We start from the raw sequence: 24,223 nt of genomic DNA, 5'->3' as shown, positions 1-24,223 counted from the left end.
TTTATTACACGTAGTATAATGTTCTCCATGTCCATCCATACTGTCACAAAGGGTAAAATTTTCTTCTTTTTCACAACCAAGTGTAGTATTCCATTGTGTAAATGTAGTTGTTTTATCCACCTATCCACTTGGGCTGCTTCCGTATCTTGGAGATTGTAAATAATGCTGCAATGAACATAGGGGTGCTTATGTTCTTTCGAATTAGTGTTTTGGGTTCATTCAGATATATTCCCAGAAGTGGGATTGCTGGGTCAAAAGGCAGATCTGTTTTTAATTTTTTGAGTTATCTCCATACTGCTTTCCACAGTGGCTGTACCAGTCTGCATTCCCACCAACAATGCAGAGGGGTTTCCTTTCTCCACATCCTTGCCAGCACTTGTTATTTGTTGATTTATTGATGATAGCCATTCTGACAGGTATGAGATGATATCTCATTGTGGTTTTAATTGGCATTCTCTGATGATTAGTGACATTGAGCATGTTTTCATATGCCTATTGGTCCTCTTTAGAGAAGTGTCTGTTCAGGTCCTTTGCCCATTTTTTAATTGAGTTGTTTGTTTGGTGTTGAGTTTTGTAAATTCTTTATAAATTGTGAATATTAACCCCTTATCACATGTATTGGCAAATATATTCTCCCATTCTGTGGGTTGTCTTTTTCCTGATGTTTTCCTTTGCTGTGCAAAAGCTTTTTAGTTTCATATAGTTTGTTTATTTTTCTTTTATTTCCCTTGCCTGGGGAGATTTAATCTGATAAAATATTGTCATGAGCTATGTCCGAAATCTTGCTACCTATGTTTTCTTCTAGGATTTCTATGGGTTCAGGTCTGACATTTAAGTCTTTAATCCATTTTGAATTTATTCTTGTGTGTGGTGTAAGAAGGTGGTGTAGATTCATTTTTCTGCACATATCTGTCCAATTTTCCCAACACCATTTATTGAATAAACTGTCTTTAGCCCATTGTATGTGCTTGTTCCCTCTGTCTAATATTAATTGACTATATAGGCATGGGTTTATTTCTGGGCTCTCTGTTCTGTTCCATTGATTTATGTGTGTTTTTATGCCAGTACCATGCTATTTTGATTACTATGGCCTTGTAGTAGAGTTTCATATTAGGTAGTATGTTCCTCCAACTTCGTTTTGCTTCTCAGCATCACTGTTGCTATGCGAGACCTTTATGTGGTTCCATGTAAATTTTTGAAATATTTTTTCTAGTTCTCTGAAATATGTCATTGGAAACTTGATAGGAATTGTGTTGAATTTATAAATTGCTTTAGATAGTATGGACATTTTAATGATGTTAATTCTTCCTGTCTTTGAACACAGTATGTGCTCATTTGTATCTTCTATTTTTTTCTATATAGCCCCCTTTTTAAATGTCTGTTAGTTCTGTCATGAGCTTGCAGTTGTTGGGTTACAGTTTTTTGTTGTCTGTTTTCAGTGGTCATTGCCTTATATGTCTTGATAATATTATAGATGTTTAAGGATGTGTGTGCATTAAATCTTCCTTATGGTTGGTATTGTTTATTACTATAGAATACCTCTTGCCTTGATTAATATTTTCCCTGAGTATAACCTTTTTATGATATAAAAATTTAGTTGCTTATATTTCTAATAACCAGCCATTTTAACACTTTAGTGTATATCCTTTTCTGTATTGATTATTTACATTTAAAAAATTAAAATCTATTTTAAAACAATTTAGATGATACCATAGTGTTTTGTAATCTTCTTAAGCCATAGTATTTTCCCATGCCATTGAATATTGCTAAACATGACAATTAAATCTTATTTTTCCTGATTGTTTTTCTCATTCAACTGAAAATTATGGATTTACTATAGAATTATTTGGCATTCCCACCACTATTTATATTTTCTCTTTGTACATATTTGCTTACTAAAGTGGGATTTTAGTCCACATGCTGTAGTTTTTTGTATTATAAGAATTGCCACAATTGTAATTTTCCTATTAGTAGACATTTTATTTCAGTGCTTCTTTTGCTGTGCATCTCAACTTAGTTCTTGAAAACATAATTACTATGAATATGTTTAAGGTTGTTGACACATTTATGATTGCTTTTTCTCAAATGAGCATTTCTTACAGAGTAAGACAAATTATTTCATTTTATCATATCTAACACTGATGTAATAGTTGATTCTGTGCTATTTCCTATTTTCAAAAAATTGCAATTCAGAGATTTACCACCAACACCCTCTCCCCCCCTCCTCTTGAGATCTAGAAACAGAAATACAGCTTCTTTATAAGTTTCTGGTTAATAATATAGAAAAATCACAAATCGTTACTTCACAGATCTTCATTCGGTTGTGTGGAACACATTGTGGGCTAAATAAACATGGATATACATTTTACTTAAATACTCAGGCATGTTAGTACTTCTTAGGGGCTACTGTTTAATATTCCTCAGAAAAGAAAAACCTCTCCCTATCAGTATAAATTTCTGTGTCTCCAAACAATATTATGTTAGCTTATGTTAACTTCTAAAGATGTAATTTTATGCAAATTGATATTATACTGGTATATAATATTAGCCTACAAGAAAAATTAGTGGTTATATATATGGTAAGTACGTCACATTGAGTGCAGAATGTATTTCTTATTCATTTTTATTTCCTTAATCTAACAGTACCTTTCAAACCTTAGCTTACATGCAAATCATTTGGAGAGGTTGTTAAAACACAGATTGCTGGACTTCATGTAAGAATTTCCAATTTAATAATTCTTGGATGGAACCTGAGAATTTGCATTTCTAACATATTCCCAGATGAGGCCAATAATGCTCTTCCAGGGACCACTGGGTGAAACTAGTCTAATATGTGAGCACATAACTTGGTGTATCATTGGAGTGTGATAAAAATTTGGGTATGTAATCACTGCTTTCACTGAATTCCTCATGCTGTTTTCAGCTGAACTGGTTCTTTCTACACTCCTTGTTTTCAAGTAAAGATACTATTTGTATCTGGTTATAGGACTATTTATATTTACATACAGTTATTAGCAAATAATATTAGGGTCATATTTTTTGTGCTCCTTTTTAAAACTTCATCAGGATAGACTTTTAAAAACTGTCTTTTAAATTAAAAGCTTTTAAAAAGTTTCAAAATTTTTATTAGTCAAATGATATATTTATAAATAACGAAGGGTTTGTCATTATCTATTTTAAAACCCTTTTATAAGTGAAAATTAGTCTATAGTCATCATTAAGTATTAGTTAAAATATTATTGATTTTCAAATGATTCCAGTTCATTTCTTGCCAGGTTTATCAGTATTTTACTACTAAGAATCCTCTGTATAAATATGATAAAATAATTAGCAGTCAATAATCATAGTTCCGTAATAGATTATAAACTGCAGTAAATTTCAAAGGTAGGGATGAACTATACAAAAAATAGATTTTAAAGTTTTGTATAAAATTTTTTAAATGTTTTAAATAAGATTTAAGAATTTTGTGAAGTTTTTATTCTTTTATTTTTGTAATTTGGGGGGGAAATAGCTTTAGGATTGTATGTATGAAAATCAGTATTTTCTTGCTGTGAGTTACCTTGATCTGTTTTGAAATTGATATTGCAGGAAAGCATAGTTGCCCTTTCCAGCTTATGAATAAAGATGTAAATAACAAAAGTACTCAGAATTCATATCTGGTAAAGGATTGTTATTCAAAATATACAGAAAAGTTCTTCAAACTCAGCATAAGAAAACAACCTGATTTTTTTTAATGGGCCACAGACCTTAATAGATACCTCACCAAGGAAAATGGCAAATAAGCTTCTAAAAAGATGTTCCACATCACATGTTATCAGGGAAATGCAAATTAAAATAATAATGAGATATACTACAACATACCTATTAGAATGGCCAAAAGCCAGACACTGACAACACCAAATGTTGGCTAGGATGTAGGACATCAGGAACTCTCATTCATTGCTGGTGGGACTGCAAAATGGTACAGCCACTTTGGAAGATAGCTTGGTGGTTTCTTACAAAACTAAACATACTCTTACCATATGGTCCATTATTCATGCTCCTTGGTATTTACCCAAAGGATTTGAAATTGTCTATAGAAAAACTTGCACATAGATGTTTATAGTATCTTTATTCTTTTTTTTTTTTTTTTATCCTCACCAAAGGACATTCTTTCATTGCTTTTTAAAGAGAGAGAAAGAGAGTGTTGGGTGGAGAGACAGAGAGAGAGAGAGAGAGAGAGAGAGAGAGAGAGAGAGAGAGAGAGAGAGAGAGAGAGAGAGAGAGAGAAAGAGAGAAACATTGATGTGAGAGAGAAACATCAATTGACTGCCTCTCATAAATGCCCAACCAGGGATCAAACCTGCACAGCCTTTCAGTTACGGGACAACACTCCAACCAACTCAACCACAATGGCCAGGACAATATAGTAGCTTTATTCTTAATTGCCAAATCTTGGAAGCAGCCATGATGTCCGTCAATAGGTGATTGCATGAGTAAACTGTGGTAATAGTGTATTATTCAGCACTAAAAAGAAATGAGCTATCAAGCCATGAAGAAAAGACATGGAGGAATCTTAAATGTATGTTATTAAGTGAAAGAAGCCACTCTGAAAAGGTAGCCAACCATATGATTCCAACTATAGAGATAGTAAAAACAAGTGGTTGCCAGGGGTTGGAGGATGGGGAGAAATGAATAGGCAGAACACAGAGGTTTTTAAGGCCATGAAAATACTCTGTATGATACTGTGAGGATGGGTGCATGATATTTTATGTTGGTCCAAACCAAACCCATAGAATACATTCAGTACAAACCAAGAGTGAGCCCAGAATCCTCTCAGGTGTGGGGACTGAAGTGCAAGCTCTTATGTACGTACAGGTTATTCAGGATAATGTTCCTTTCCAAGCTGTCTGTGGAGGATGTTAATATGTGTACTTCCAAAATAAGTGTTCTGGGGTCATATAAATAAGAAAGAGAGTAAAGGAGTTTCTGTAGAAAGTGCATATCTTTGTGTTTGTGTTTGTATGTTTGAGTTTTTGAAATGCTAATTACATTGTACTTTGAGTAAAAGAAGGTATAGTATTCACTATTTCCCAAACTTATTTGCCATGAAACCCTTTTGTCATGTATTCTTACTAACATCCATGGGAAGTGTTATAAGTAGTATAGTTCATAGAATTCTATGCTAGGTTAATGGACAGAGTAACAGGCCAGTAGGAAAATACTGTTTGCTGAAATGAAAGGGAAGAACTTTTGCTACTGTGGTGGCGTTTTCCTAATTTAAATGATAAAACATTTCTCAAACACCCAGTTTTAACAAATTGGATACAAGTGATTTCATCTTCTGTGACTTCACAAGCAAGAGCTTTAAATTCATTTCATAAACCAAATAGCCATCTTTTGGTTTTGCTTTGACTTAAATAACTTGTTAAAAAGCAATGATTAAATGTGAAGAACGCTGCTCTCTCAGTAGAATTTTCTGCAGTGATGGTAATGTCCCATACCTGTGCTGTTCTGCATGGCAGCCAGTAGCCACTGCGGTTATTCAGCATTTAAAATGTACTGCTGCAACTAAGGAACTGAATTTTTAGTTTTATTTCATTTTCATTAATTTAAACTTAAATTATTGCATGTGGCTAGTAGCTGTTGTACTGGACAATGCAGTCTCTAGACTATATTTGTAGACCAGAGCACTGTTATACTATTTTAAATTGATGTGATTATAATTAAATTACTCTTCGGGGTGTACTTTTTTAAAAGCTGAGACTATGATAAATAGACTTATATGGTTTACGTGCATGTAACTCTATAGCCACACAATCGAGAGCACTCTTTCAGTGGTTTGCACTTTTAAAGAACTGTTTTGTTAGCTAGCTTTCCAGATCATAAATATTTTTTGTAGTTAGTTTTTATTTCTTTTGTATAACTAATACTCTGTTCTGAAATAATCAAATAGGTTTTTGTATTCAGTTTTAGAAAAAATGATTATATGAAGAAAGGAGATATCCTGTGAGATAGGAGACCTCGCGTCCAGTTCCATTTGCTGTTGGCATGCTTAGCAGTATTGAGGCATTTGCAAAACATGTGGTATTGATTGATCTCCAGGTTGGAGTTACAGTTTATGTGAATGTCCTTTGAAAATGTTAGAACTGTACAAAATGAAAATAATTAGTGTTATTGTTAAATAATTATGGAACATGCCTGAAATTTGACTCACTTTCTGTGAATACACTTTGAATTTTAAACACTCTGATCCTCAATCATTTGATTTTTGACAAGAGTAATGTTTACACTTGGTAGAAATGTAAAAGTATTAAGGCATATAAATTGTCAAAATAAAAGTGTGACTAAAACTCATAATTGAATAATTTTAGAATAGATTGATGATTAAAGATATGACTTCTTGGGGGACAGTTATTTTCAGAGTAGTTTGCCTTATCTAGAACTGAACTTAGGAAATGTTAGTAACTAATTCTTCACATGTAGCTTACTTAATATATTGATTATCTTTTATCCTTACACTTGTCAATTAAATAAAATATTTTACTTTTTCAGTTATGACTAAACAGCTTCACTGTAGTATTTGAACTTTTAAGCAGTTCATTTGTGTTTTTATTCAATTAGGATTCAATTGTTACTGGTTTCATTTTGAGGTTTTGTTACTTTTAAGAGGTGGTCATTATTTAAAAAATTGTCCACAAGAATTTTGAATTGTATAAAGTGGAACTTATGGCTTTTTCATAAGAAGCTATATATTATGTGACGGCACAGGTACAGCCTCAACATAAGCAATGATATGTTTCAGTGTGTAATAACAATAATTTTAAAGCCATATATATTAACTGTGATAATCATTACTATTGTCTGTCTTTAAATTGTGGTTTTTACCTTCCCTAATTTATATTACATCAAGAATTCTCTCATATACTAAGAATGATACTTTAATATTTTTGCTTCTTAAAATATAGTTACTAATGGTTTTAACCATTTGGAATTTAGTGTTTTGTATTACATTTGGATGTTCCATTAATTTGTTGATGTGAAAAACAAAATGTTTTGACTAACTTTACTTAAAGGCATCTTTAATTGATCATGTTCAGAATATGATAGAATGTTTTAAACATTACACAGGGTTATGAAAATCTCAGCATTTAAGGGATCTCAGTATTTAGTGTAGCTCCTTAACTGGTTTGCATGAAAAATTTGAAATATGTTTGAGTTGCTGTGAGAATAGGAGTAAAGACAAAGTTCCTTCTTTTTCATTTTGTTTTTTTAAAGACACCTAGCTGTTGGGCAGAAGAGGGAGTGGAGAAGAGGTCACATCAACGTTCTGCATCATGGGGGAGTGCTGACCAACTAAAAGAGGTAAGCTATTTCTGCTTTTAGTCTATATCCTATTTTTTAAAGATTTTATTTATTTATTTATTTTGAGAGAGGTCAAGAGAGGGAGACAAACATCAGTGTGCAAGACAAATGTTATGTTGATAGTTGCCTCTCACACACTCCCATCCTGGGACCTGGCCCCACAACCTAGACTTACGCCCTGCCTGGGAATCGAACCAGCAACCTCTTGGTTTATGGGACAATACCCAACGCACTATAACCTATTTCGGTCCTAGCAAATTACCTTACTATTTCCTGAATATAATGGTACTTCCTTTATTTGTGTTAACCTTACCTCTTTATAGAGTTTAAGGGTTGCCTTTCATGTTTTTATAAATAAGCTTGAGTTTATCTTGTTTGTGCTCTTTATGTTCTTTATAAATATCTGTTATGTACCCTCTCAGCTTTTGCTTTTCCAGAATGAATTCTCATTTTATTAGTAATTGCTATATCTTCTTCCTTTTGGTTATCTTTTGTTCCACCTCGGCTTTCTTATTTTTGAGTTATAGCAACCAGAACTATAGATCATAGCTTGGTACAATGGTAGGAAAGTGTTTTCTGCTTTTAATAGCTTTTTTATGATAGCCAAAATATTGTTGCCCTTTGAGACCCAGCATAGTACAGTGGAAGACATATCTTTTATAAATGGTTTTTATGACCCCATTCCCTTACTCGTTATGAATAACCCAAATTACAATCATCTTTATGTATAATTTGGATAATTTTCCTGATAGCGTTATCTTATATCTATCTAAATTCTTATCTATTTTTTATAACAACTTAGAGTTGAAAGGTCATCTAGTCTTATTTCCTATGTAAATACTTCTTTAAGAAATGGTCATCTAGTGTATTTTGATCATTCTTGGTGAAAGAAGCTCATCACTTTGCAAGAGAACCAAACTACTTCAGTTGTTTCAGCTTAAGTTGTTAAATAGTTCATTTTGTATCTTGAACTCAGAATTATACCTCTTAGTTTTGACTCTGCCCTCTGTATCATTGTGTAAGTCTACTTAAATATTTGAACGGCTAGCAATGTCATTTTTCTCCAAGATAAACATTGACATTTCTCTCATATGTTTTTATATATGCCATAGTTTCCATACTGTTTAGTATCATTTTCATATACTGTGGGCTATCAGTATCTTGCATATACTGTGGTATCTAGACTGAATAGTCTATTAGCATGATTATGCCTATGACTGAATTAAAATTTTAGTAGGTTCTTTATAATATTAATGTAGAGAAATCCTTGATGTCTATCTACCCTACACACAAATGCATCTACACAAAATCACTTACTCCCAGCAGCAAAAAATAAAAAAAAAAGAAGGAAGAAAGGAAGCTGGTTTAATATATCTAAAATATATAGCTAATATATAGCTAAAATATGAATAACAAAAAAGTGAACTTGTAATTTTATCTCAGAGGAAAATACTATCTCAGAGTAGTAGCCAAGATTTGGTATGGATGAACTCTGGACTACACCAACCCAGGATATGCATGATTGAAAAAGGAATGGTTAACATTAAATACCGAGTGAGAGATTTGATTGCTCTCTCCACAAAGCAACCATAAAGTGGGATGAATCAAATAATTCAGTGCTCTGGAAATCAGGCACACAAAATGAGAAGCTTTATTTGGGAAAATTATTGAACTCAGGGTAAGGATGACACAAGTTCTTATCTGGCCCTTTCCCCCTCTTCCTCATCCCCAGCTTTGTTGGTCTGACATTTCAACCAGGATGGGGCAGGCCTTGAAAACCAGAAGCTTTGGGGCCCCTACTAGAGAGAGAGAGCACTTGACAGAGAGTGTTGAAGTTTACATTAGTGATCTTAGCTGCAAAGGGCCAGTGGCTCTGCTAGCGATAATAAAATCTGGAGCCAACTTGTAAAAGGCTCGGACTTCAACTGCACTACTTATTCTATACCAAAATCTCATCCTGGGAGTGGAACCCTTAGTGGACTGAGATGTTTAGATAAAATCTCGATCAGCCTTTGGCTGAACCCTAAAGTGAACATTGGAGACAAGCTTGAAAAGATCTTAAAAATCTAGTTGTACAAGAAAAAATGAAGGGAAAATAATGGAATAGTGACATCAGTGATCACATATTATGGGAAAACCAGTATTTTAGTCCATCAGGTTACTAGAACACAAAGAGGGAAGACAACAATGACTCAGAGAAAATTGGAATCTAGAGCTGCTACAATATATTATCTAAAACATCTGATATTCAAGAAAAAAATTAGAAATATGCAAAGAAACATGAAAGTATAACCCATACTTAAAAAAAAAAAAAACATTAATAGAAACTGTCTCCATGTTGGATTTAGCAGACAAAAACATCAAAATAACTATTATAATTATGTTCAGAGAAGGAAATCATATTTTTAAATTTATTTATTGTTTTTCTATTACAGTTGTCCCATTTTTTCCCCTATTTCTCCCCCTCCACCCAGCCCACCCCTTATTCCACAGTCAATCCCCACCCCATTGTCCATGTCCATGGGTCATTTATACTAGTTCCCTGACTAGACCCTTCCCCTTCTTCCCTCCTTTCTTTCCCTTCCATCCTCCCGCCTGGTAACTGTTAGTCTGCTCCTTGTTTACATACCACTGGTTCAATAAGGAAACCATTTTTAAATCACTAAAGAGACGTCGGCAGCCGTCCGTCTCGAGAGACGATGGTGTAGCTTCTTAAGAGTCTATCTGCACCGCCGAGAATGGCTGTGCAGTCCGACTCGGGAGTGACACGGTATCTGTCTCCTCCCGTGTTGAATCGACATCTTGCGATGACGCTGGAGTGTCCTCTCCAGTGAAGCTGAAGCTAAGAATTTAAGGAATAATCTCAAAAGGATTTTGTATTAACTCCCACTGTCCTTATTCAGTTAGAGGAATTTGTCTCCTGTCCATGGTACAAAACTAGAAGCTGAACGTTCTTACACTCCTGTAGTCCTTTCAAGTGAGCATGCTTTCCAGTGTCTTACAAAAGCCAAAGCTTCTAACTTCTTCCATGGTTATAGCTACTCTTCTTCTCCCAACTAGGGCCTGCTACAGCTGGGTGACTTCATGGGTGAAGGGATCCTGGAAGCTCCTTTTCTGTTTCTTGCTCACCTCCTTCCTAACTCCATAGCTACTGTTTCCGACCCCTCTGGAGTTGGCACGTGGGGGAGAGAGGGAAAGGTAAGGGGAACAGAAATGTTCTTACTTGACTGGTACTGTTGTAAGATGCCTTTACATTCCCTGGGCTGGACAGCTTTTTAAAACTTTGCTTTGTGATTTCATGAATTCTTTGGAGATCCTTCTTTCTACACATCTCTTACCTTTGTGATATAGTGAGTCTCTTTTTCCTTCACCTCTAGAGTTCTAGAAATAGAATTTACTTTCTCATCTGCTGAGCTCTGTTCACCCTTCTGGGAGGCCCGTTTGCATAGCTAGGACCTACAACAACCCTCCACAATGACTGTAACACTCAAATATCCCAAATGGTTCCTGGGAAACTCACATATTTTTGTCTGGTTAATGTCTGAGAGTTTAGGATGAATCTAATGCAATAGTAAATCTCTGTTATCCTAGCTCAACATGTTCAGTATCTGGAGTGGGTGTCAGGTACCAATTCATCATGACCCCTAATCTGTGGGAACATATATCACTCATTCTTGTTGTTTCATTAAAACTCCTCTCTTGCTCTGGCTGCTGTGGCTCAGTTGGTTGGAGCATCATCCTGTGAACCAAAGAGTCACAGGTTCAGTTCCCTGTCAGGACACATACCCAGGTTGCAGGTTCATTCCCTGGTTGGGGCATGTAAAAGAAGGCAACCAATCGATTCTCTCTCTCTCCCTCTCTCTCTCTCTCTCTCTCTCTCTCTCTCTCTCTCTCTCTCTCTCTCTCCCCCCTTCCCTCCCTCCCTCCCTGCCTTCCTCCCTGCCTTCCTCTTTCTCTAAAAGCAATGAAAAAATATGTTTGGGTGAGGATAAAAAAAAAAAAAAAGTTCATTCGAGGCAAAAGAGGAACTACACCCTCTCAGGTCTTGGATTTGATTTGATTTTTCCTACTTACAGACTAAGAAGTTTGTCTTTTACTATTTCATGGATGCTGGCAGAGGCATGAGACTCCTGGTTTGGAGACAGTGGACTGTAGCACAGCCAGTCTCAAGACTATCAAGTTTGCATTTGTTCCCCTGAACCCAAGTCACATGGGGTGATGAGGAGGGCTCAGACAGATGCCTGCACATGCAGTACACCACATTACAGGAGAGAAACACAGAGTGTGGGGAATCCACTGTTTTTATAGCGAGCAGTGAGCAAACCTTTTTATCCAAGTGGGTGACATTCCCAGAGAGAACAAGAAGAATACATATGGTATTGTTGTTTAAATTCTTTTTCACTATTCCTGATTTTTATAAAGATAAATTTTAAAATGAGGGTTTACTATTGTTAAGTTCTTCAGAGGAAATAAGGAAAAAACATAAGTTACTTCCTTATCTCAGTCCTTCTCTCATTAGTAAGAGTTTTTCTTGGAACTATCTGTAGGAGTATGTGAAATGATTAGGGATGTATCTTACTTCTGGTCACCTAATAATTATTAGATATTACTGATGTGGACTTTGCTTTTTAAGTAATAAAAATTAAAGTTTCCTTATAGGTTTACTAAGAGTGTACCTTCTGCCCTAACATTCTTTCAGTGTTTGTATTTTTTAAATTTCTTATCAGAGTGTATTCAGGGCAAATAATTGCAATATTCTCTCTGGACCTAAAAGACATCTGTCTTGAGAATTTTGATTATCACTTTGAGATCAAAGGAATTATGTGATAAATCTTTTAAAAATACATATATTTAATAATGTCTCTGTCGCAGTTCATATTCAATTAAGTTCTAAAGATGTTTTATAATTTTCATTATTTAAAATTGTATCCAATAGGCACAGTTTTTAAGGTAATACAAACTGCTTATCAAAAAAATAGAAACTTTATCAGTAGGGTTAGTATGTAGTCAGTTAATTGCTTCATCAAATTTTTGTTCATCTTTATTCCAGTTTCACATCTTGCAATATCTCCAGCATTAAGAAAGGAAGTTACTTTGCAGAGTGGTTGAGATTATGAGCCAATACAGAATGACTGGTTAGTTACCACAGTTGAACATTAACCTAGTATTACTTTCAGCAGTGTTGGTAGATAATAGAAAAAGGTTATGAATTAAAGACTAAAGGACTCGGCCTGCCATTTCTTAGCTGTGTTACATTGAGAAAAGTACTTTACTTATTGGAGTGTTTCCTAGTCTGTAAGAGATATAATAAATCTGTGGGATAAAATGGGTTTGTGAATTAAGTGTATTTTAAACATTAGTCGGTACTGTTAACATGCCTCTGTTGAAAATGTACCTTACTGGTAGTTGTAAATCACTTCTATAATAAAACTTAGTGTATGTGTATAAAATTGTCCCAAAGCTAGCTATGTCTGTGGGATGAATCTGTGTGTGGGAATATCTCCATCTGTTCCTGGGACAGCAGGTTTGTGCGAGTCCGCACATGGGCAAGCCTATCTGTTGGTATGTAAGGTTGATGTCCATGCAAGTAACCTCCCCCTATGCATGTGTGTTTGCATGTGCGTGCACATATGTGTGCTCCTTATATGTGTACATTTGTTCATGCATATGACTTTCTACCTCTGTTTTCTCACCTATAAGATGGAGATAGTAATCGTACCTACCTTATACACTGTTATTGAGAAATGAATGAGATTATTTATATAAAAGCAAATGGCAAAGTGCCCTTTTCCTGGTTTTAAGCAAGTTCTCTTTTCAATTTTTCCTTTTCTTCCAAAAGCCCCAGGATCCTGCCCCCCTTCCTGCTGCTACCTTTTAAGTTAAGATTTCTCATTTCCCTGGCCTACTGTGGAATAGAATTCATTCTGAGAAATATTTCCCTCCCTTTCAGTACCTGAGGCAAAAGTACTCACCGAGTCTTTTGAGACTGAGTTTAGTTTAGTTTTATTTTGTTCTTAAATGTTAACAATAATTGGGGAAACTAACAAGACAAAAATAGCAAATAAATGAGGATGATGCTTTCAGGTTTTCAGAAATTTACAGTAAAATGTGTTCCTAGTTCTCAGATTTTAAATCTGATTTTTCTTTTGTCTGATTCCACAAATAATTTAGTCATTTCTTTGTGATTATTTATGCTAATTATTCAATGTACAATTATTATTTCTTCTTTGTGACCCAGGATCACTTAATCCCTAACTTTTTAAAACTGCAGCTCACGTGCTTGGGACCCCTTTCATGTTTAAAGAGAGCTCATCTCTCCTCTCCCTTAATTACTTTTCTTTAAGCTTTATTAAGATATAATTGATATATAAGATTATATAAGTTTAAGGTACACAATGGAATCATTTGATGTACATATATATTGCAAAATCATCACCACAATAAGGTTACTTAACACATCCATCCCCTTACATAATTACAATTTTCGTATGTTTAGTGAGAACTTTTGAGATCTGTTCTTTTAGCAACTTTGCAATATGCCATATAGGATTGTTAACTAAGGCAATTATTCCTTTTACAACTGGAAGTCTGCACCCTTTGACCACCTTCGCCCATTTCCTGCACCCTCTGCTCTACCTCTGGCAGCCACCAATCTGCTCTCTGTTTCTGTAAGTTCTTTTTTAGGTTCCACATGTAAGTGAGATCATATAGTATTTGTCTTTCTTTGTCTGCCTTATTTTACATGAATATTTAGAAACACAAAGTAAGATTCATCTACAGTTTAGTTTTAAAAATCCAGTCAGTGTAATTTGGTGCTCCCTTTATAAAGCAAAGTTGGGCAGTCGTTTCATTGTAGTCACCAAGGTAGGGAGGCCGGCCGAAGTGAGGAGGACGAGGAGCTTCGGTGTGATGCCATGGAATGGGCTTTAGAGAGATTGTCTAAGGCAGGGGATCAGAGCTACATGGGGGGGGGGGGGGGGCAGGCGTTACAGTTTCCTTCTGCACCTTCCTCCCAGAGGACACCTTTGCGTCTGCCCTCCCCTGGTGCTAAGGTTAGGGAGAAGAGGTGGCTTTGGCAGGCAATGGGGTCTTGAGCAACAAAGACAAACGAGAAGAGACATTCTAAGTAAAAGCTGTGGAAGGCGAGAACATTTGCAGTTTTGTTATGTAGGTCTGCCCCTCTTCTCAACATGGAGTCAGTAACACAGGACCCTCCGTGCTCTGAAGCAAAGGAGGGTTTATGGTGTCTTGCTTTCATTTCACATAGTTCTTGACAAAAAAAAATTGTCATATATATATGTATATATGAAGATGAGCTTTTACCCTGATCTTTACTGAGTTGCAAACAAGAGCATAACTCTGTTATATTCCAAAGAGGAACAGTATTGTATGAAAACTATAAGGTTGCATAGCTTAAATTGCTTACCTGAAAAGTAAGGTGTGTATCATGATGTAGATATGCATTTTGTTTTCAGGAGTTTGTTAAAGCTGTTTAGAACAACAAGATTTTTGGCTTATTTTGATGTTTTAAAGGTCTTTATTTTTGTTTGTTTTATTTTTAAAGATATTTTTTAAATGAAGAAGTACACATTGCCTTGATTAATGTCTAAGCATTATGAGCTCTTCTATACATGTACAAGCTCTTGCCAGTTTCAAAATACTACTGCACATCATTAATACCCCAAAAACACTTAATTTTATATTTTTATCCTAATTAAATGACTTGTATAATTTGAAATTCTATTTTTTATCATAGAGAATAATCTGTCTTGATTATAATAATTACCTACTAATTTTGATTCCTTTTCTCATGAAAAATTAATGTCCTTTAGACGAAAGCTATGTCATTACAACAGCAAAAGGAACACAAAAACATGACAGGTAATCTTATTTATATATCTCTGCAAGGATGTTGTATGAGAGGTCCATAAGCTACAAAGAGCTTTAAAAACCTAAAAAAATAAATAAATGGATCTGAATATAAAAGAAGGGATATAAATTATTGCTTTGTTTAGGTGCTTTAATTCCTTCTATGCTGTTTCTCCTCTATTTGCCACGGGTAAAAATAAATTTTTCCAGCAATCTATATACTTTTTCCCTTGAGTTTTAATAGCCACTCTCTATTTTGCTTTTTATTGCCATGGTTATTCAAGGTAAGTATTTAGCTAATAGTGAAATACATTGTAGTTTTGCTTTATGTCTTTGAGAAAATCAATATATTTTACAGACTTTACTTTGTATTAACACCTTGCCTAGTAGGTAACAAAAATGGTTTTTCAAGGAATATCTGTTAATTGATTTAATCTCTTCTACAAATAATACCAATATTAAATAAGTTCCCTCAAATTGCTAATGAAACCCTTGAAAATGCTCAGGAATGTTTTATTCCTGGTCTAGCACATTTTAAGCTGATTATGCTTTACCTAAAATATATTAGTAGTTTAATGAATTCCAAATGATATTGTAGTAAATGAGTTTTCTTTTAAGCCTGGGAGTGTTACCATTCCATTTAGGAAAATAAACCCTAAGTTATATTTGTCTTTAAAAGTTATATGATTATAGTCAAGTGTCTGTCAATGAATGAATGGGTAAAGAAGATGTGGTATATACACCATGGAATATTATTCAGCCATGATAAAGAAGGAAATCCTACTGTTTACAACAACATGGATGAACCTTGAGGGCATCATGCTAAGAGAAATAAGTCTGATAGGGAAAAACAAATACTGTATGATATCAATTATATGTGGGACCCAAAAAAGTCAGAACTCAAAGAAACAGAGTAGAGTTCTGATTGCCAAAGGCTGGAGGGTAGAAAAACTGGGAGTTGGTCAAAGGATAAACACTTCCAGTGTTCTGGGGATCTAATGTATAGTATTTTCATTATAGTTAACAATGCTGTATTACATACTAGATAGTTGCTAAAAGAATAAATCTTATATGTTCTTACAACAAAAAAGAAACAGTAATTATATGAGGGTTGGCGATGTTAACTAATCCTATGATGGTATCAATTTGCAATATATAAATTCAGCAACTCAACATGTTGTACACCTTGTTTATGTCAATTATGTCTCAGTAAAGCTGGAGAAGAAAATAACAGTTGTGTGCTTAAAGAGTAATATATAATAAAATATTAAATGCTAATAATTACTAATACTAAATGCTTTGACTTCTCACCACTACAGAATTTACAATTCTAAAGTATTTAGTAATTGATAGAGCAGATCAAATTTGTTTTTATAAGACTAGAACATAGAAACTAATGTTGTCCCTATATTACGAGATTGGGTTTGACTTTAATCAATAGGCATAAGAAATACTAGTTATTCAGCTTACAAAAAGTGTTTAAAGAGAAACATATTTCTGGTGTTACAAAGGTAAAATCTGGAATAATCTGGGGAAATATAGTCTATGTATTTACCAGCAACATTATTTAAATAGTACAAGTGAAGCATTTGTAGCATATATTTATTTCTTATTTTTAATAGTCTTAATCATAAAAACTTGGGAGAAGAAATTATTGTAGTGAAATATTAATATCTTCTTTGAAACCTTTGAGAAAAGATGTACCTATTAATATCCAAAAATTAAAGAAATAAGTACTTAAAAATTGGTAATCACTTTTGTTCTCTTTTTGCTTCTCCTTCCCTCTCTCCAAAGCAGATTGCCAAACTGAGGCAGCAACTACAACGTAGTAAACAGAGTAGTCGGCACAGTAAGGAGAAAGATCATCAGTCACCTCTCCATGGCAACCATGTAGCCATCAATCACACTCAGGTAGGTGAACTTCTTGTCCTGATTTGAATAATTCCTTTTAAAGGGTTCTTTATAAAGGGAGAGTCTTATCATTTAAGGATCTTAAAAATTAATAGTGTAAATTCCTAACTCTACTAAGGTACTACTGTTTAAATTGTGTAAGAAGTTTCTGTTTTTTGTTTTTTTAATAGCTATATGTCTAATCTTCTTTTAATAACAGGTATTGTGGAGTATAGCGGTCCCAAGGATGATTAATACTGGCCTGGGTTGCAATCCCATCACATTCACTTATTAAGCAATTATGGGCATTATCTCATTAATCTTTCTAGTAGTACCCTAACCCATAACTGATCTATCTCTGTATCTCTATATACTTCACCCCTATTTTTCATATGAAAAAATTGAGGATCACAGTTCTATTGTGTTTTTCCCCCCAGGAATATATACTAACATATCCCATGGAACAAAATTTGGGAAAGGCTGAGCTAGACCAAATTAACTTACAAATATTTATGTAAATTTTCATAAATAAAATACAGTAGTTTGGCAGAAGAAACCCAAGTAGTATATCAAAACAAGTCCAGTTAGGGGTTGTTTCACAAATATAAGGATGAGTCAATCTTAGGAAATGTATTAGGTTAATTCACTGCATCAGAAGGTCAAAGTAGATGCTAAAAAAATCTTGATAAAAACTCAGTACTGCCCTGGCCAGGTAGGTCAGTTGGTTGGAGCATTGTCCCATGTACAAAAAAAGAAGAAAAAAAGGTTGTGGGTTCAATCCCTGATTGAGGTGTGTATGGGAGGCAACAGATTAAGGTTTCTCTCACACATCAACGTTTCTTTCTCCCTCCCTGTCTTCTGCTGTCTAAAAGCAGTGAAAAAAAAAAGTCCTCAGGTTAGGATAAAAAAATTTAAAAATAGGAAAGATCCTAATATGACCAATGGCACATGTAGGGAGATCCTACTAATAACATATTAGAAACATTTCTGTTATAATAAAAATCAAGTCATAGATGTCAATTATTTGCTGGTAATATAGACAGCAGTGAGAAAAAGAAATTATTGTTACCACTATTTGCATGTGATATTGTTGTATACTTAGAAAATCAAAGTGAATGTACTGAACTGTTAAAACTAATGATAGGAAGATACTGACAATACCAAGTGTTGATGAGGACACGGAACAACTGGAATAGCCACACTTTGCTGATGGGAAACACAAAATGGCACTGCCACTTGGGAAGACAGTTTGGCATTTTCTTCAAAAGTTAAACATACACTGATCATATGGCCTAGCAGTTCCACTCTTTGGTATCTGTCGACAAGAAATAAACACATGTCTACACAAAGACATGTATGTCAGTGTTCATGGAGGCATTATTCATGAGTCAAAAAACAGAAACAAATATCCATCAACTAGTGACTGGATAAACATGTCATCTGTCTATACAATGTAATACTGTTTAGCAGAAAGAAGGAAGGATGTACTGATGCTTAATAGTTGCATCTCAAAAACATGCTAAGTGAAAGGAGTTAGGAGCAAAAGACGGTATACTATATGATTTGTTATATGACATTCCCACAAAGGCAAAATTATAGAGACAGAAAGAATTTGGGGTGGGAACTGATTATTGAGATACCTTAGGGAATTTTTCAGAATGATGGAAGGTTCTAAAATGTGATTATACTCATAATTGGATGACTGTGTATATTTACAAAGCTTAATGAACTGCATACTTAAAATGGGAGGATTTTATTGTACGCCATTCATACTTCATCAGAGCTGTAAAACAAACATGTAGTTGGCAAGCAAGCCTCAGGCATTTCAAGTGAAATTTCACGTATGCCTTCCTTTTTCTTTTTACTCTGATAGAACCAGTACATTTTTCTTACTTTTATTTCAAGCATCTTTTCTTTACGACCCCAATGCATTGATAGATCTGTTGTTGACTTAACGTGAAACTTATATGCTTATTCCCAATTTACATAGCACTTTTTGGTATTGTAGTTATGTATAAAAATAATTATTTTTTGCTGTAATACTGAACTGTTTGTACCTGAAATTTGAAGTCTAGAATGTTCTTAAAAACTCCAAGAATGGGAAAAAATGGATGTTTAGATAAAACAAGATTGGCAAATTGTTGATATTTTTGAGGCTAGATGATGTGCACCTGAGTATTTGTTAGGCATTTCATTTAATTATGCCTATGATTATAGTTTTTCATAATAAAAAGAAAAAACTGAGAACTTATTGAGATGATTAGGTAAAATATAAACATAAAATCAGTGATTTTCTCTTATTCTAGTAAATGTAAACTACTGTACCCTCTGACACTAAATGTGTGAGGGATTTTTTTCAAAACAGCTAATTCTCCAACTCTCCAAATACAAACTGAATGTTCCACAATTACATGTGACTCTAACTACCTGGAGTTAGCACAGACCTCACAGGCTAAGACTGCAGGTGCCAGTTGTGAGTCCCAGGGTGTCGTCTGTACATCTGACCAGCTGGCTGTAAAGAAGTGATTCCCACAACAACTCCTTCTTCAGTTAATTTGCTGTCATGGCTCACAGAATTCAAGGAAACACATTTCTTACTTTTTTTTTTCCCCCAAGCCAAACTGTATCCAGCTTTATTAAACATACTTGTCATAAACAGTTGATATTTCAGGCAGGACATGGGCAGACTGTCATTAACAGTATGTAACAACTTCCAAACTCCCTTCTTCAATGGACTACCAAAATCAGAAAGTCATTGTAAAACCCAGTGACATCTTTATTTGATCCTCTGAACAGGGAAGTTTAGAGTGAGGGTTGACATTTCACATTAGGCATGTTGTTTAACAACTTTCCACCAGCTGTCCCTGACTTTCAGGAAATGAAAAGAAAATGGCAGAATTATCAATCTGTAGATCACACTCTGAAAACAGAACTGCCGCTCTTTTGAGGAATGCCATCTCAATGGCGACACTGGAAAGTCCAGATTGCCCAACATACAGGAACCAGTTTTTTCGAGTGCCAGATCCCAACAAGTCCCTGGGCTTAAGGGAGTCAAGTCTATGCTTAAAGTGGAGAGGGAGAAAAGGACATGAAAATGGATTTTAGTTTTCCCACACACAAGGTGTTTGTGCCAAGGTGGCTCATGTGTGTCAACATCAAGGGATCCCTCCTCCCAGGAACCAAGAGGAAATCTCTCAAAACTAGAAGGAAAAGGTATTTTTTTCCCCATGGCAGTCCAGCTTTGGAGACATTCTGTTAGTACTATATGTTCTTCCCCTCAAAAAACAACAGTGAAGTATTCTGTGTGCTAACAACATAGCTTTTAAAAAGGTAAAACAGAATTGCATTTTTATAAAACATAAAAAATAGTATTTCAAACTGTACAGTCACCAGAAGTACACAGTTATCAAAAATGCACACACTTCCCTTGGCGTCTCCGGCACCTGCAGCTTTGTGCCTGGTCTGTTTGGCCATTTGCATTTTCTGCAGGGTGATTCCCATCCTTGCCAACATTAGCTTGCCCCCTTTTTCTTTTGGGTACCTTCTCTCCCTTCTTTGCAGGGGCCTTTTTAGGCTTGGGCTTTGGCTTTGGAGTAGCAGGGTTAGCTGAGATAACCTGGTGAATCTTCTCTGTGGTTCATCCTTCACCTTGGCTTTATCTCCTTTGGCATCCCCTTCAGCCTTTCTCTTGCACATGGTCGCAACGGTGGTGGGACGTATGGGCTGGACGCGGGGCTGGAGCAGCACGTGGGCTTTGGTGGGTCCCGGGGTCATCCTCGCCTCCTCTTCACACTGCTTGCTTTTTAAAATGGTACAATCAAGGATACAGGTGAACAACTAGACGAAGAGGAGAATATGGCAAGGTCTGGAAGGGTCCCAAGTGCAGGAACTTAGGTCCCCATGGAGTTGGGGTGTGCTACCCTTTTGGCACATGGATATGGATGTGTGTTCACCAACCCGGAAGGTCTCTGAGCCCGGAGTTGAGGAATTTTTTATCGAGGTCTCATCACATACGCAAGATCCACTATTAACTCAACCTCCAGCCTCTCTCCTCTCCCCAGAAGATGAGGGGTGAGGGGTAAGGCTGAGAGATCCAAGCTTCTTTCTAATCGTGGTCTTTCTGGTGATTAGCCCCCAAGCTGAAGGTATTCCACAGCCTACCAAGAGCTGCCTTGTTAGAATGAAAGACTTGCTCCTATCACCCAGGGATTTAGGAGTTCTGTGTCAGGGTCTGGGGCCAAAAAACAAGTATAGAACAAAAGATGCTGCTAGCACCCTATCACTCAGGAAATTATAAGAATTTTAGGAACTTGGTATCAGGAACCAGGGGCAGAAACCAAATATATACTTTTATTATGTCACAACTGGCGATAATGTGTTAGTATAAATAATGAAATATATAAAATGCCAAGAATTAAACCTAAAAGAAATAGGCAAACTGTAAGACTTTATTGGGGTTATGAAATGTAAAATAGAGCTATAAATCGCAAATCTTAACACATTCATGCATGGGGAAACTTAATATTTTTTAAATAGTAATTTCCCCAAAATTAATGTACAAATTGAGTTCCAGTGAAAATTTAAAAGGAACTGTTTTATTACTTGAAAAATTGTTTTCAAGAGTCATATGGAAAAGTAAGGGCAATTAATAGAAAAGGCTTTCTCCACAAGATATCAAAATGCACTATAAAATTACAACAGTTAAAGTGGATCTCTTTGTCAGCTAACAGCTCGAAGAAATAAAATATAGACTCCATAAGGAAATGTTGGGGCAGTTTGATGACTACGTGGGAGAAAAATACTACCTCACATCATACACAAAAAGTAATCATAGTAGGGTATTTAAACAGGAAAAAAACACCAGTTCTAAAAGAAAAGTATGTGATACTAAAGTAAGGAGCAAACGTATGACGAAGTTACAACTTTAATATGAGAAGAGCTCGTGCATCAATAGGACAGCAATTTACAGATGGCAGGAGCACAGCACTGAGTGTGGGGAATAGTCAAGTGTCAGTCAGTGATTAGCAGTCCGCCCCATTATGAGCATATCGTTGTCGGCAGCCGTCCGTCTCGAGAGACGATGGTGTAGCTTCTTAAGAGTCTATCTGCACCACCGAGAATGGCTGTGCAGTCCGACTCGGGAGTGACACGGTATCTGTCTCCTCCCGTATTGAATCGACATCTTGCGATGACGCTGGAGTGTCCTCTCCAGTGAAGCTGAAGCTACAGAGCCTGGGCAGGGTGATATGGAGGGTCTGCTGTTGCCCATGCAGCAGACCCCCCCTCTCTTCGCAGCTGAGGGATCCAAGGGAAAGACGGAGTCAATACAGCTTGGCTTCAGGTGCGCCGCAGGAGTTGCCGGTGTTGACTACAACGTGAAACCGCCTTAGGGACTCTGGCTCCGGATTTTCTGTCGGGGTTTACTCCCTTAGCCTTTCCCCTGAAGAGGTATGCCGCAAGGCAGCGGAGGTTTTTTGGAACCAGAGTTTTCCTTCTCTGATGTGCCCTGACTGGAAGATCGAACCAGCGACACTTAGCTCGCAGGCCGACGCTCAATCCACTGAGCCAAACCAGCCAGGGCTGGTTTATATATGATATATATATATATATATATATACATATATATATATATATGTATATATATATGTATATGAGCATATATATCAACTTTAATTACTCAGAATAAGACAGATTGTATATCGTTTTTATTTTCACCTGTTCGTCTTTATTTTTCTTATTTCCTTTCTGTTGTATAAGTTTCTTGCATATACAAAGGTGTGTGTTACACTTTTTTGCACTCTCCCAACAGCTATGGGAGGCAATTAATTTTGGAGAAGTTCTCCAAAGAAGTTTTGAAAACAGCCTGAAAGTTAAATGTGTGTTGTTTAACTTAATATGGTGGTGTTGCCACATGACTTAGTAATCCAACAGGTTTCCTTAAATGACAGCAAAATGGAAGTGAAAAATATCTGCAGGTAATTGTCTCAGTGCGGGAAACACACATACACACACAGAGCTCTTCAGTAGTCACATGACACAATTAACATATGATTTCAGCTATGCTTTTTCAGTAAAAAAAAGAACAGGAAAAAAAATTAAACAATGCAGAAGAGTCTGTCTGCCATTCTGCTTAACAGTGTACACATTACACAATTATACCTATACACTTGCATAAAGGATTATTTTGACTCTGATTTTTACCTTCCTATTTTATTTCCTAAATTTCTGTATGTGTATCTGAATGTATATTGTATTTGAAAGGTAAAAATAACTCTATTCTTTGAGTTTCTATTTTCAGATTTACTATACTCTAGTTTTGATCGACCACAAATAACTTGGTCCCTGCTTATCTTCTTTTGTAGGCTACTGGGTCAAGATCAGTCCCTATGCCACTGTCAAATATATCAGTGCCAAAGTCAAATGTATCACGTGTGCCCTGCAATGTAGAAGGAATAAGTCCTGAGTTAGAAAAGGTATTCATTAAAGAAAATAATGGGAAGGAGGAAGTGTCCAAGGTAAGGTTACATGGAATGTTTGAATCCCTTTTTTTCTTTGATATTGTTAGAACTGTCTCAAAAGTCCTTGCTTGGTGACAAACCGCTTTATTAGATGTAATTCACATACCATAGAATTTACTCATTTAATGTGTACAATTCAGTGGTTTTTAGCCTACTCACAGTTGTGCAACCATCAACAAAATTGATTTTGCAGCATTTACATCATCCGAAAAAGAACCTCCTTACCCTTCACTAGTCATTCCTCATTTTCCGCCTATGAGCCCAGCCCTAGGCAACCACAAATCTACCTTCTCTATCTGTGGATTTGCCTAGTCTATACATTTCATATAAACTGAATCATCTAACAACATGGCCTTTTCGTACTTAGCATAATGTTTTCAAGTTTCACCTGTGTTTTAACATGTATAAGTACTTCATCCCTTTTTATTGCCAAATAATAGTTGTGTATGAATGTTATTTATTCCATCATCAGCTGATGAATATTTCTATTGTTTCTACTTTTTGGCTCTTAGGAATAATGCTGCTATGAAACTTATATACAAGTTTCCATGTGAACATAATTTTTTCATCTCTCGGTATATACCGAGGAGTGGTATTGTTGG

The 24,223-nt window shown here is 35.5% G+C and overlaps 1 protein-coding gene and 1 pseudogene across 3 annotated transcripts in view; one reads left to right on the top strand and one right to left on the bottom strand.

Annotated features, from left to right (window-relative positions):
* Nucleotides 1-24,223, top strand: part of GLCCI1 (glucocorticoid induced 1) — an 82,007-nt gene that overhangs the window by 38,499 nt on the left and 19,285 nt on the right. The window contains exons 3-6 of one of the 3 annotated variants that reach the window (XM_090287194.1): nucleotides 7,258-7,344; nucleotides 10,405-10,542; nucleotides 17,008-17,124; nucleotides 23,466-23,618. In XM_090287194.1, the coding sequence (XP_090143320.1) occupies nucleotides 7,258-7,344; nucleotides 10,405-10,542; nucleotides 17,008-17,124; nucleotides 23,466-23,618 (495 nt within the window). The remainder of the gene's footprint in view (nucleotides 1-7,257; nucleotides 7,345-10,404; nucleotides 10,543-17,007; nucleotides 17,125-23,465; nucleotides 23,619-24,223) is intronic. The other 2 variants (XM_090287193.1, XM_090287192.1) reach the window with 2 other exon arrangements.
* Nucleotides 18,396-20,799, bottom strand: LOC150001479 (non-histone chromosomal protein HMG-17 pseudogene; annotated as a pseudogene).

This window comes from Furipterus horrens, unplaced genomic scaffold (assembly GCF_987537825.1).
Source record: "Furipterus horrens unplaced genomic scaffold, mFurHor1.1.pri manual_scaffold_9, whole genome shotgun sequence".
NCBI lineage: Eukaryota > Metazoa > Chordata > Mammalia > Chiroptera > Furipteridae > Furipterus > Furipterus horrens.
This window is presented reverse-complemented; position numbering and strand designations above follow the sequence as displayed.